Genomic DNA, 13,403 nt, shown 5'->3' with positions numbered 1-13,403 from the left:
GAAAAGCTAGGGACAGTGGCATCTGAGTACGCATGGAATTGTTTGAGCATCGATGATGTTGGAAAATGGCTTCACTGCAGCCACATGAATGACACAATATTACAAAAACAAATCATGCTGTACTTTTACAATTTTGATGAGGGAAGGTTTCATGTGATACAGTACCTGACAAAGTCCTCCATGATTTACAATAATTAGTGGACTGCATTTGACTAAACCAGACATCCAAATAAATCCACTTCTTTGACCTCTCAGTATGCTATTGATATGCAATGTTTACACAATAATTATTTTATTGCATTATGCAACAGTTGGCTAAAACTTGAAAATGATATAGTGCAAATCATCATAAATGTCCAAAAGTACTCTTATTCTTTAATTTTATGATGCTGCATACTAGTTGCATATATAAACTAGACTTTTTGTATACCATTTTAATACTAGTTGTTGTATTTGATTTTGAATTTTCAAGAAGCTATAGTAATGCAAAACCACTAATTGACTGTTCTATTAGAATTGCATGTTTTTTTTGAAATTGATTTATAGCAGAAACCAAACACTATTAAGTCTTCATAATGCTATTAAGAGTAGACACAATATAGGCCCACACATTTACCAAGTCATTTTTCTATAATTATTCAAATAATACTTTTATTTAATGATTTTGTAATCAGATAAAATGTATATTTAACAACACTACATACAGTTAAGAACATAATATGAGCATCTTCAGATACCACACATAAAAGCAAAACTTTATACCAGACAATTTTTGGATAATACAAGTTTCAAAGAAATTACAACTGTTCGGTAGTCGAGACACGTCGATGTGATTTGTACTCTTTTAATGCCACTGCTAATGCATGTCCAGGAGTGTGTCCTTCTTTGTAGGCTCTCATAATCTCTCTTGTCTTTCTGAAATACATTCTTATCAGGTCAACAGATACGCTCTCAAGAGCTGGAATAATTTTTTTCTCTAATCCGGGAAACGTGTAATCACAGTGCTGCCTTGTATACTTCTTGGCAGCCCCCCAGCATCGCTCGATGGGGTTTAATTCACAATGGAACTTTGGGATAAACAATACTCTATGCTTTCGTCCAAGAATATACTTCTCTACCTTTGTCTTCTCATATTTAAAATCCCGCATTTCACCTAAAGCTTTTTGCATGTCTGCAGCAACCATTCCTTTGACATTGATGTGGCGATCTATAAGAACCTGACACATCCCTTTAGGAGTTCCATCATCAGACACCATTCGAAAAGGTTTTCCATCCCATACAGTATCTCTCATTTTTGGTTGACAACCACCTGGCTTAACATTCATACGAGATACAATCAATGCATCATCATCGTAAGCCGTATGTCCACTGCTTTGATCAAACAAAAATACAAGGTTGTAATTCTCACTCGGATACTTTATCTCAGCAATTGTAACAGCTTCTTTCACTTGCTTCATGAACTTGTCACTGTCCTGGTAGCCTTCGTTATCTGCACCATACTTTAACAAAAAACGGGCTTCTTTTTTCACATTGGGATGTATGCACTTGACTGTTTCATATTCTCTGTCATCAAAACGAAGGTAACCATTGTATTCCTCAATAAAATCACTCACCATGATACCTCTGCCTTGCCCTTTAGGCTTAATTTTTTGGCCCCATTTCTCTGCCCATGCCCAACCTTGATCATCATTAGAGTGGAAGATACTTTCATCATGATAAATCAATATTAGTTTCTTCTTACTGGAGTCAGATTCTGTGAATACTTGAACTTCATCACTAGGCTGTGGAGGCTGCGCATGAGTTGTTTCCAAAATATTCATCTTAGTGAGGAAAAGTTTTCGATAATCTACCACATCCTGCCTCTCGTGCCCATCACTGTACACTCCCTTTTTAGTTGATGATGGGCTAAATCCAAGCTTGTGCAACCAACGTGTAGCGGTGGTAGTTGATACCTTTTTAGGAGCCTTCGGATGGTGGTTTCCAACTACCGGAAGCAAAGTGGTGTTTAACCATTCACTAAAACCAGTTGCAGTTAAATTTGGCTTCCCTTTAACAATAGCATTCTCCCTGATCCATCTTAAAGCAACATCTTTATATTCCTCATCATCTACAACAACATACCTGGAATACTTCCCCTTAGCAGTGTCGCCAAAGCAACCCTTATTTAAAAGAAACTCTGATCTCCACATGCGAATTGTTTTTTCGTTAACACCTAGCAAAAGACTTACTTCCTTTGCTGCTGCTGTCTTGAGCAGACCAAATCTTTCCCTGTAATTGTGATATATCATCATTGCCATCATTTGAGTGTCTTCTCTTTGTAAGGTAAACAGCCAATCATCATAACAATGTTTAGCACCTTCGCTAGATAGCTCATCTGTATAATCAGCATCGTCAGAGTCTTCTTCACTACTGTACTCGCTCGTAGCACCGCTTAATGGTCCAGGTAATTGAAAACTTCCGTCTAAATTATTTGCTGAGTCTTCACTGCTGTACTCACTCGTAGCGCCGCTGGATGGTCCAGGCAGTTGAAAACTCTCATCTAAATTATTGGCTGACTCTTCAGTAGCAGATTCTTCGATATTTCGTAAGGCCTTCTTCTGTCGCATTCCTTCCGCGAGGCGAATCAAAACCTGCTTGCGTTTCCTTGATACTTTTGATGCCATGATTCTGTTGAGTGACAATGCTTTAAAATACAAACACAAACGAATCAAAAACTCGTAAAGAAGGCCAGCAGAGCAATAGTGCGCGAAACAATAACAAAACCGCGAGTGACGTAAACCGTGACTTACCATGGAAACCTGGTCACATCAAAGGCGCTACGCAATCTCCCATTGGCTAGATTTGAACATGCAATAACTCCCCAACCATACAGGCTATCTTCACCATACTTTAACAGCAGCGCATCCATATAAGCGCCATTACAATCAGCAAAGATTGGCGTGATAATCGCAATTATGAGTGAGTTAATTAAATTCAATGTTTTGGACATTTATGATGACTTGCACTATAGCATATTCCTACATTGAGTTATGGTAAAAATTCACAAACCTGGATATGTGTGGAAGCCTAGTTTTGTCAAATCCGGTCACGTAGTCTCGCCTCAATAGGATGGATATGCCTGCATCAACTCTAGCAAAATATACCTGGGTGGTGCATGTGCACCACAGTGCTGGTTGACTGAGTGACAATAATATAAAGGCTGTCAGAGGCTTTGTTTGTGTGTTTGTGTGTGGCTTCAATACATACACATATACATGCATATGCATATGTATATGTACACTACCACACATTTCTGTGTGTATATAATATACCTGTATAATCATCTAGAGAACATGACGATGCCTTCTAGAATCAAATCAAGTGTGGACTTGTCATGTCTCATGAAACTTTCAGGTAGAAACATGCACCTACTTATTGTATGACTATAGGCAATAGTATAGATGCATGTAACTATACATTAGAGTTAAAGCACTGTCACATATGTGTACAGAAAATACAGTATCAAGCTTAAGGTTAGTGTTGAGAAACCAATACAGTATGAGGTAAAGCTGAGTGCTGTGTTGGTCCCAAGGCATCCCACATAATATGCTGTATTATTTTTGTATGCACGACTATAGGTAGTACTTTAAGTTTTATAAATATCCACACAAAAGCAGCCAAACTGTGAAAAGAGGTGCGGCCTTATAATACCTGGGTGAAAAAAAGTTGTGAAATCAAAGGTGGCAGCCAACAAATGGCTGCAATGATGTTAATGCTAATAAATTTTAACAATGCACATAGCCATTATTAAAATTTAACACATGTATGTCAAGCAGAGGCGTAACAGGGGGGACATTTGGCCCCCCCACTCATCACTAAATGTGGTTTTTAAACCTCCGTCACAAGTTTGCCAGCATTAAATAGACACGCAAATGACATTACTATAAATTATGTGCGCTGCTATGCGGTATCACCAGGGGTTGCTAGCTAGTGATTCCACACACTACATCAACTCACTTGTGAATCCACCACACAAAATAGTAGAGACACACTTCTATATTTAGCCAAGATTACTCATGTGATAGAGCATTTTTGAACCTAAAAACATGACAGTGACCCATTCGAAGTGATCTTCAAGGAGTCGCAACTCACAAGTGACAAAGTAGACCAGATGACACTAGCTACGGACCTGCTGCCTACGAGGTGATAATGTTAAATGTACCAAGTTAATTTCTTGAGTCCATCACACTGGATCCTCATTATGGCAGTGCAGTGGCATTATCCATGCCAGTCTATTTTTTTGCCTCATTGTGTGTACACAGTCACAAGGCTAGAGGTCAAACAAAGCAGTGCATGGCCACCCTTTTATGCCACAATAAAAAGCTCACCAGTGAGATGTGCTGTTTGGGGATCTGGGCCCTCTGCCCCTTGTCTTTTCTTTTATCCTTAAAATCAGGCTGCTTGCCTTCTTCTTTATCCAATGAAATCATATCAAGTCATTAATTTTCCATATCAACACTTTTTTTCACCAGCATAAATTATTCAGATTTCAAATAATTATTTTAGAGCTGAATTTCAGAAGAGCTTCAATCCCAGCATCACTATATGAGGTATACAAGCTAGATATCTGCAACTTTGTGATTGGGATCCCTTTCGCGATAGGTTAACAACCATGCCCCCCTTATTGGTCTAGCTACATAGCTGTACATCTCTTGCCTGACCCAATATACTCTAATACAACAATCATGTATGATATATTTCTAATAGAACAGTCACAAGTTACACTATAGCTAGCTGTGCTACAACAAAAACTAAACAAACTAGTATTATAAAAAAGTTAATTGGGGCGAGCCTGAGTGAGCCCCACACTAGGGAGTCAGTGGTGTAATGGACACTTTTACAATAAATTATGATATAAAGCGGATACCTTACATGTGCTTCCAGACCATTCTCCTTATATGGTGTGCATAGTCCATACAATTGCGTGTAATCATACATTCCACGGAGGACTTAACGCATAGATTACTGCTTAGCCATATTTGGTATGTGTAATGATTCATTTCACAGAGGAGTTAACGGCGTAGATTACTGCTTAGCCATAATTAGTATGTGTAATGGTTCATTTCATGGAGGAGTTAACAGCGTAGATTACTGCTTAACCATATTTGGTATGTGTAATGGTTCATTTCACGGAAGTTAATGGAAGTTGACGGCGTAGACTACTACTTAGCCATATTTGGTATATGTAATGGTTCATATCACGAGAGTTATTGGTGTAGATTACTGTTATGCCATGTGAGTGAACCACGTGTAACTATTGAATGGATATGGAGGAACGTCTTCAACGTACTGTAGGAGGGAGCAGTATAGGCTCAGAAGGGATGCAGAAATTCCTGAAGAGGCAGAAAGGAGGAGGCATAGAAACCGTGAATATATGCGGCATTGAAGAGCGGAATACTCTCAGATCAAAGACTTGACCTTATCAACACCTATCATACCATCAATGAAAGCTTTGCAGATGTGTACATAGTGATTTTGCACCGGCTATATTGATTCTTAGACACTCTCCTCCATAAAATGTTCGTTGATGCATAAAATATTATGAACTCTTTGCAATTCCAGAATACCTTACATTGTTTCTGCCATCAATACTTTTAAAATATACACTCAGGCTCGCCCCACGATGCTGCTACCACCTGTCTAATTTAAAATGAAGTAGGGATCCGTGGAATACAAACGTAGTGAAACAAGAGATAAATGATGATATTAAAGCATAGCTCAGTAGTAAAGTTCCTACTTTGGCACATTAGCCTCAACAATTATTTTGTTCAATGCCAAAGTAGGAACTTCCCACTGAGCTATGCTGTAATACCATCATTTATCTCTTGTTTCACTACTTTTTATTGCATAGATCCCTATTTCATTTTTAAATTAACTATAATTAAAATACAAATGATGGTAGCTGCTACAACATTGCTATGTAGGAAATCCCTATTTTGTCATTGAGTAGATGGTAATAACATGCCAAATTAGGGATTTTTCCACATAGCTGTGTTGCGATATCTGCCATTATTCATATAATCAAGACACACTGTAGTGTGTCATGTGGCCAAGGAAGTCAGCACCACACCTTGAGTATATTTACAGGGAGAAAGAAGATACAGTTTTCATGCGTACGTAGCCCTATGCCTTGATTTAGAATGATTTTGTACAGCACACGTCCTCCACATTACCACATTCCAAATTTGAGCAAGATAGCCTAATGTAATTGTGAAATACGAGTCATAAAAATTTGGCTTACTTCTTTTAGGGCGCTCAGTGCATAGATTAATCTTTTTGTGCAATTTACAAGATAAAATGCAAATGAGTAGCTTGATTTTCTTGAGAATGTATTGCAGCAAAATCATGTACGTACCAAGTTTGGAGCAAATTTGGTAAATTGTCATGGAGTTATGGACATTTAATAAGTATGATTTTTTCTTGCCTACAGGGTAAAAACCGTTTATGGGAATAAATTAAAAATCAATCTACATTATAGGTTAACCATCATAGCTCAAACCTTACATAAACTTGCATTGACAGTTATAGAGTTATAAGACAAAAACCAAACAACTGTAAATCTCAGGGTTGAGATACTCTAATAGAGCAGCCAACGCAGGATAAAAAGGTGCATGAAAAATGTCGAAAAAAGCTTACCAGCATTCAAACCAGGGACCTCTCTGATCTTGCAATAGTGTAGATTGTGCTGTCAATTAGCTGTAGAAACAGTAGCAGTGTATTTAGTATATTTAACTAGCTAGACACAGGCATGCACTTTAACCCTTAAACCCATAGCTGTTTATAAAATGCAAGCACTGAAAATGCATAATCCAGTAAAGAGAATTGCATGCATGCCTTTTACAACAAAATTCCATAACACAATAACTGTTAAAACAACAAACTCCATCTTACTCACCATTAAAATATGTTGGTTTAAAGCTTTGTCACCCAGAGCTTCTTGATATACTTTGAAAGAACAAAAGAACTATCATAAGTCGGCCATACTTCATCATATTAACCTTCTCTTGAAGTCATTTTGCTCCTTGCATGGTGGCGATTCAGTTGATATATAGATCTCCTGTGATTGATCAAATGTTGGGTAAGCACAATGATGATATGAAGGCAAAGGGCGTGAAATGCTTCAGCATGTCATAGCGTGAGTTCCTTGTATTATGTTGAATGTTCATACACAGTTACGTTGCTTTCTGTTTGCCAATTAATAAAATATGTTTTTTCTATATTAGAGATCAGACGAACACTTCGTGAGATATGCCTGTTTGTAACCACATATGTAAATTGGCAAAAGTATTGTGTGTTTCCAATTTGTTCTGGATTATATATAAATGTATAAAGAGTCCATAGTGAGATGGACTCATATTTTGTGTGTTTATAATTGCATGGGCAGACTTGATGCGAAGGTGTGCCCAATCTAGGCCCTACCATCACTCAAAGTGTAGCTATGCCACTGGTCAATCTTTCTTGACAAAAATCTGTTAAACTAATTTGATTGGCTAGAATATCTTGGTGTTACTGCATTGAAGCGCATGTCCAATTTGACAACTGTTATTACCATGATTGCAGCAATCTTGAAAACTGAACTGTAGGGTCACCGATTGTAGGTAACAGACGTCCGTGGTCTTGAAGGAACAGGTGAAGGCAGCATGTTCTTATAATGACTTGGACAACCACTGATAACAATGTGAACAAAACATTTATATATACTAAGGCGAAGACAATGAACAGATGTTGTTTACTTATGGCATGAAAAGGTGTGTAGGGATGCATCTATTATGCTGGAACAATTTCGGGGAAAAATAGGTAGTGGAAAAAGTTGGGGAGTATTGTGGAATAATTGGATGAGTTCTAGAAATAATTAGTGCAAAATTATAAGTTTTTTCTTGCAGTGTAATGCAGAAATCTTTTGGATACAACACTGACACAGCACAAGCCTGAAAAGATCAAGATACTCTAATAGAGCAGTCAAATTTGAGTCCATAATTCTAAAGCAGTCACTTATGTAAACCTCTAACTAATATGCACAAATTCCAGGAATAATTTTGGGAATAATAGGTAAACTTTGCCAGAAAGAATAATTGGAAGATTAAAAAGCATAATAGACTCCTGCCTAAAGGTGCGTGCAATCAATAGTCTATTATCAATTTCCATTAGTATGGTTTCATCATGATGTGCTTCCAGCCAGCTGCTACATGTACATGCTCAATATTTTATTAACCAATAGCTAAATCTTTAGTAATTGAGAAATGCATGTTGTTGTGAAATTAGTATACATTATGGTGCTGATAAAAAACAGAAAATCATTACCTAAGATTATAAATACTGCAGAAAATATTTAGCCTTGATTGATGCTATTTTTTGCTAGTGCTCTAGATCATTCCCTACATACTCACCAGACTGTGAAAATTGATCAAAGCTGTTGGTCTTACATTTCTGATTTTGCCTATCACATGTGTAATGTTCGATTACACTCATCCTTGTGTTCAATAGCATGTACAGACCATGGGTGTGTGTAAAAATTGTATTTGAGTGATACTGTAGTGCCTGGCTTTGACTCGCACTATGTTGCCCCTTCCTGTTTACAACACTCACACAATTAATCCCGAATACCAATTAATATCCTAATACATATACAAATCATATTTTTTCAGGATAGCATGAAATGTGTGTACTGTGACTGGATATGTGTAAGGGGTCTTACACAAACTAAATCCTTAGCAACTCTGACAATTCATAACCTTAGATTGAAATAAACAGTTGACTTCAAATTTGGTCAGTAGTTAGCAACAACATAAATATAAATTATTATTAGGAGATTTTAAATAATCAGATTTGTATGTTACTTAGATACACTGTGTAAAGCTTCATGTATTTTATCTATGAAGTTTTTTTTATAATTGGATATGTGCGGAATACCTCTTTTTGTAAATTTGCATACAATGCTACAAAACCATTTAGAGAGAAAACAAATACATGATTACTGATCTTAATGACTATTTGGTGTCCTTTTTGCTATACTAAAAGAAACTTTTAGTATAGCAAAGAGTACAGTAAACCTGCAAGCTTGCAATTCACACTGTATTAGATGAAGATAAAATTTGTGACTGAATTTTGGAAAATCACCCATATGGATGTGCGTGAAATAATTAGACTTTTCATGTTTAGTGGGTTGTTAATAAGAGCAGGGAACAGTTTTAAAAATATTTTAATAATTTTCTTGTAATTTAAGGTATTGAGAATGGTTTACAATCATTAACTGGTAAATTTGCACTATATAGTTTGTGATTTGATCATTAAATCTTTTAGGTGTCAAATGCGCCCATATGGGTGATTTTCCAAAATTCGGTCACATTTGTGCACTGTAATTTAATTAAATTATATATTTACAGAGTGGACTACAACATTGGATCAATGCTTTTCTCTATTATGTAATTGTTTACCTGACGATTACCAGTCTACACTGGTCAAGTTGAAGAGGTTATCCCAATTATCAAATGATGATCACCAACAATTTGGTACTATGATATCATCATCCCCGTGTGAAGCCCAACTGGTCAATGAGAAGATTGTCACTTTCCTTATAGTAATATTTTGTTATAATGGAAGAAGTGGTAGTCAAAGAAGATTGTGTGATTTGATAGATAATTTGATCGAGTCTGATCATTTAGGTAAATGTGAACAACATGTTAAATGTGGTATGTACATTTTTGTTTGTTGCACATAGGTGTGTTTTAATTACAGTGTATTCAGCTACATAATAATTATAGGCAATTTGAAGCTATGTATGTAGTTACAAATTTGCCAGAAATGCAAGCAAAATCTGGCAAATTAGACTTTAGACTTTTGGTTGCTGCTCACTGTATGGTGTACTGTGTTAGCAGAGTTCTTGGAGTCCTTCTGAAGTAGTGAAGTTGGTAGCCCACAAAGTCAGAGATGCCTTGTTCAATCACCCACAGCAACTACAAGCACAATGAAAAAGTCCCAAGTTGGAAAATGTTAGTAACACAGTCTCTCTGTTCTGTACTAGAACATCAGCAGCACTTGAACACAGCTCCAACCACTGCTTACAATCCTGATATAACTGGTACCACCCAGGCCATTCTCAAAACCATTGGCACACATATCACCCACCATCTCATTGCATCACCTCTTCTTAAGTCCACGGAATAGCCACTTTCTTACCAGTTCACCAAACAAAGGTGTGATATTTATCCATATGACCAAAGTGGCCTTACCACCACAACCTACACTCCAAAAGACAATCAGCCATGGACCAAGGCATGCTAAAATGACCTGATATTTGTTGAGAAGTAAGCTGCTCATTCCCATGTTAGAATCTTGATGGTACAAACACAATGATTGTGAAAAACAATCAATCTACGCACAGTCTCAGCATACAACCAAAATAGAAACTACTACAGCAATATAAACAGTTCTGTTAATAATTATGGACAGATAAAGTAGATTATTGGAAAATATGGGCATATGCAAGGATCCAAAAGCCTTGGATGCCTTTTGGGAATCCATCAATTAACTTTATAAGTTGATAGCTTCACAATCTCGAACCAAAATAAGCGAAATCCTTGACCACTTCAATCACTCCACTCACCACCTTCAAATTTCACCAAAGAAACATTACACTCATCTCAGCCCCATTCCCAGTCCCTTAGTATTGGGAATACATATGCCAAAATGGCTTCCCACCTCAAAAAAACTCCCAGCTGATTAAAACATAGTACAAGCCACAGCATGTTATGGAGTTATATGATCAGCAAACTGAGATTTACTTACAGTATTGTATGTACCTATACCTTCGGACTTCACAGTGTGATCTCTTACCAACCTCATACCATGTTTTTACAGCACAGGGACCCCAACCTCACCACATGGTTCACACCACACAGATACCATCATATTAAAGTACAAGTTGAAAAGAGTTGGTGCTATTATCAACCATGCTGTAAGCCATTCTTAGCTTCAAATTTATTGGTAACAGTACTGTATCTACCACCATGATCCTGGCAATACACACAAACACAAACATACAAACAGCACATACAACACTACTCTCACACAGTCCACACACACACACACACACACACACACACACACACACACACACACACACACACACACACACACACACACACACACACACACACACACACACACACACACACACACACACACACACACACACACACACACACACACACACACACACACACACACACACACACACACACACACACACACACATGCACACACACACACACACACACACACACACACACACACACACACACATGCACACAGTCGACACACACACGAAACATTAACAGTTGGAGTTTGCTTCCCCGGTTAACACCAGGTACCCATTGATGTTACAGCTGATTCCCTATTCATCAGATTCTCATATAAAAATGTGGGTAGACAGAAAGAATGTAAGTAAAGTTTCTTGCTCAGGAAAACAACCACAACAGCAACTGACTTTAACCAGCAATGACACAGCACAAATGCACGAACACACAGAGGTTCCTGTTGTACACTTCCCATGTGGGTCATGTATTTCCCTTACTGGGAAATGACTACATGCATGCATGTAGCTGTACAATCTCTTGTGGACTGCAAGGCCCCCAGCACTCTCAAACTAGCATTGACACTGCTCACCTTGAACATCCCTGTGCTGTTGATACAAGAGGCTTTGCCTTTCTAGAAGACACTTGTGTCACTGAAGGTCTCCTTGCTTCTTAAAAGTTTTGTGACACATAGCATAAGTAACTAATGATGTAGCTGCTGGTTTATTATATTGTCTGCATCACACTTGTGGACAGCCAGCCCTCCTGTCCTTCTACACCATCTCTGGCATGAAGAACACTGTGCAGCACCAGGTTGCTTTTGCAGTGGTAGCCGTCTCATTCCGCCTTTAAAAACCATTCTAGAGACATTTTATGCCACGAAAAGTACCTTTACAGAATAATATTAGTCCATCTAACATGAAATACAGCATTAAAAACAAGAAAACACTTACCTATGACCGGATATAGAATTTTTTAAAAGTCTCCAAAACTTGAAATTTCATCTCACTCACTCACTCACTCACTCACTCACTCACTCACTCACTCACTCACTCACTCACTCACTCACTCACTCACTCACTCACTCACTCACTCACTCACTCACTCACTCACTCACTGACCACAGTTGCAAACCTAGAGCCCAAATAAAGCAGCGCATGGTCACCATTGTACGCCACAACAACAAACTCACCGGTGGGATGTGCCTTTTGGGGTTCCGATGAGTGTACGCCCTGTGCGCCTTGTCTTTCCCTTTATCTTCAATCAGGTTGGTTGTCTTCTTCTTCAAGCATTGAAATCATACCGAGGTGTTAATTTTCTGTATCAACACTTCTCTGAAGACTCCTTCAGAAAGCGCTTATGCTGCTGAGAAAGTGGGGTGCTTATAATTTCAAGTGTTGCACGTGAAACATTAAGGCTGCTGAGTTTTCACTTTGACTTTTGCCAATTCATGGACTGCAATCAACGAAGAGATTTGTTAAGTCGCTTAATAGATGGACTTATACTTGACTGCTTGTTCCTCTGAACATACTGACTCAGCCACTCAGTGCCGGATTGTGAGATCAGTGAGTGATTGGATAGTACTCAAGTGGAAATTGTATTACTTCATCCTGTTAATCGAGACTAAGCTCCTGACAACTGAAAGGGCCTGTTTGTTCGAACAACTTCCGGCCTGGGTATGTAGAATGCGGGCCATCTGGCATACTGAGACAGGTCATTGATCTGAGCGGTGCCACTGCTACCATGAGGTAAGCAATGCACGTTGCTGCAGGCCTATGTGCTTTTGATTTTGGCACAGCACATACTTTATTAAGCTGTACAGGAACTTAATAGCTAGTTCACAAGTTGCATTGTAACTAGTTGTGCTAGCTACAACAAAAAACTAAACAAACTAGTATTTTTTTTAAAAATGTTAATTTAAAAATAAAATAGGGCAATAAAAAGTAGCAAAACAAAAGATGGTATTACAGCATAGCTCAATGGGGAAGTCCCTACTTTGACATTGAGCAATTTTGAAAAAATACTAGTTCCTATCAATAGCCTTTTTTATTATTACTGTATTATTATATTATGCCACTCACCATCACTAACTCCCAATGATGACAAATGTGACGAATTTTTTGAAAGTTGTCAATCCACACACACACACACACACATACACACACACACACACACACACACACACACACACACACACACACACACACACACACACACACACACACACACACACTCCAGTGAAGTTCACTTTAAATGTTTAAAATCTCATATTTCACAATATATTCCTGCACT

The 13,403-nt window shown here is 37.9% G+C and overlaps 1 protein-coding gene across 3 annotated transcripts in view; it reads left to right on the top strand.

Moving 5' to 3' along the window:
• The window catches only part of LOC136246537 (uncharacterized), a 67,336-nt gene that overhangs the window by 17,271 nt on the left and 36,662 nt on the right, over positions 1 to 13,403 (top strand). For all 3 annotated transcript variants that reach the window (XM_066038032.1, XM_066038031.1, XM_066038030.1), the window contains exons 7-8: positions 3,328 to 3,393; positions 9,423 to 9,728. In XM_066038032.1, the coding sequence (XP_065894104.1) occupies positions 3,328 to 3,393; positions 9,423 to 9,728 (372 nt within the window). The remainder of the gene's footprint in view (positions 1 to 3,327; positions 3,394 to 9,422; positions 9,729 to 13,403) is intronic.

Source organism: Dysidea avara, chromosome 2 (assembly GCF_963678975.1).
Source record: "Dysidea avara chromosome 2, odDysAvar1.4, whole genome shotgun sequence".
NCBI classification, from domain to species: domain Eukaryota; kingdom Metazoa; phylum Porifera; class Demospongiae; order Dictyoceratida; family Dysideidae; genus Dysidea; species Dysidea avara.
The sequence above is the reverse complement of the archived record's forward strand: the minus strand, read 5'-3'. Positions and strand labels throughout refer to the sequence as shown.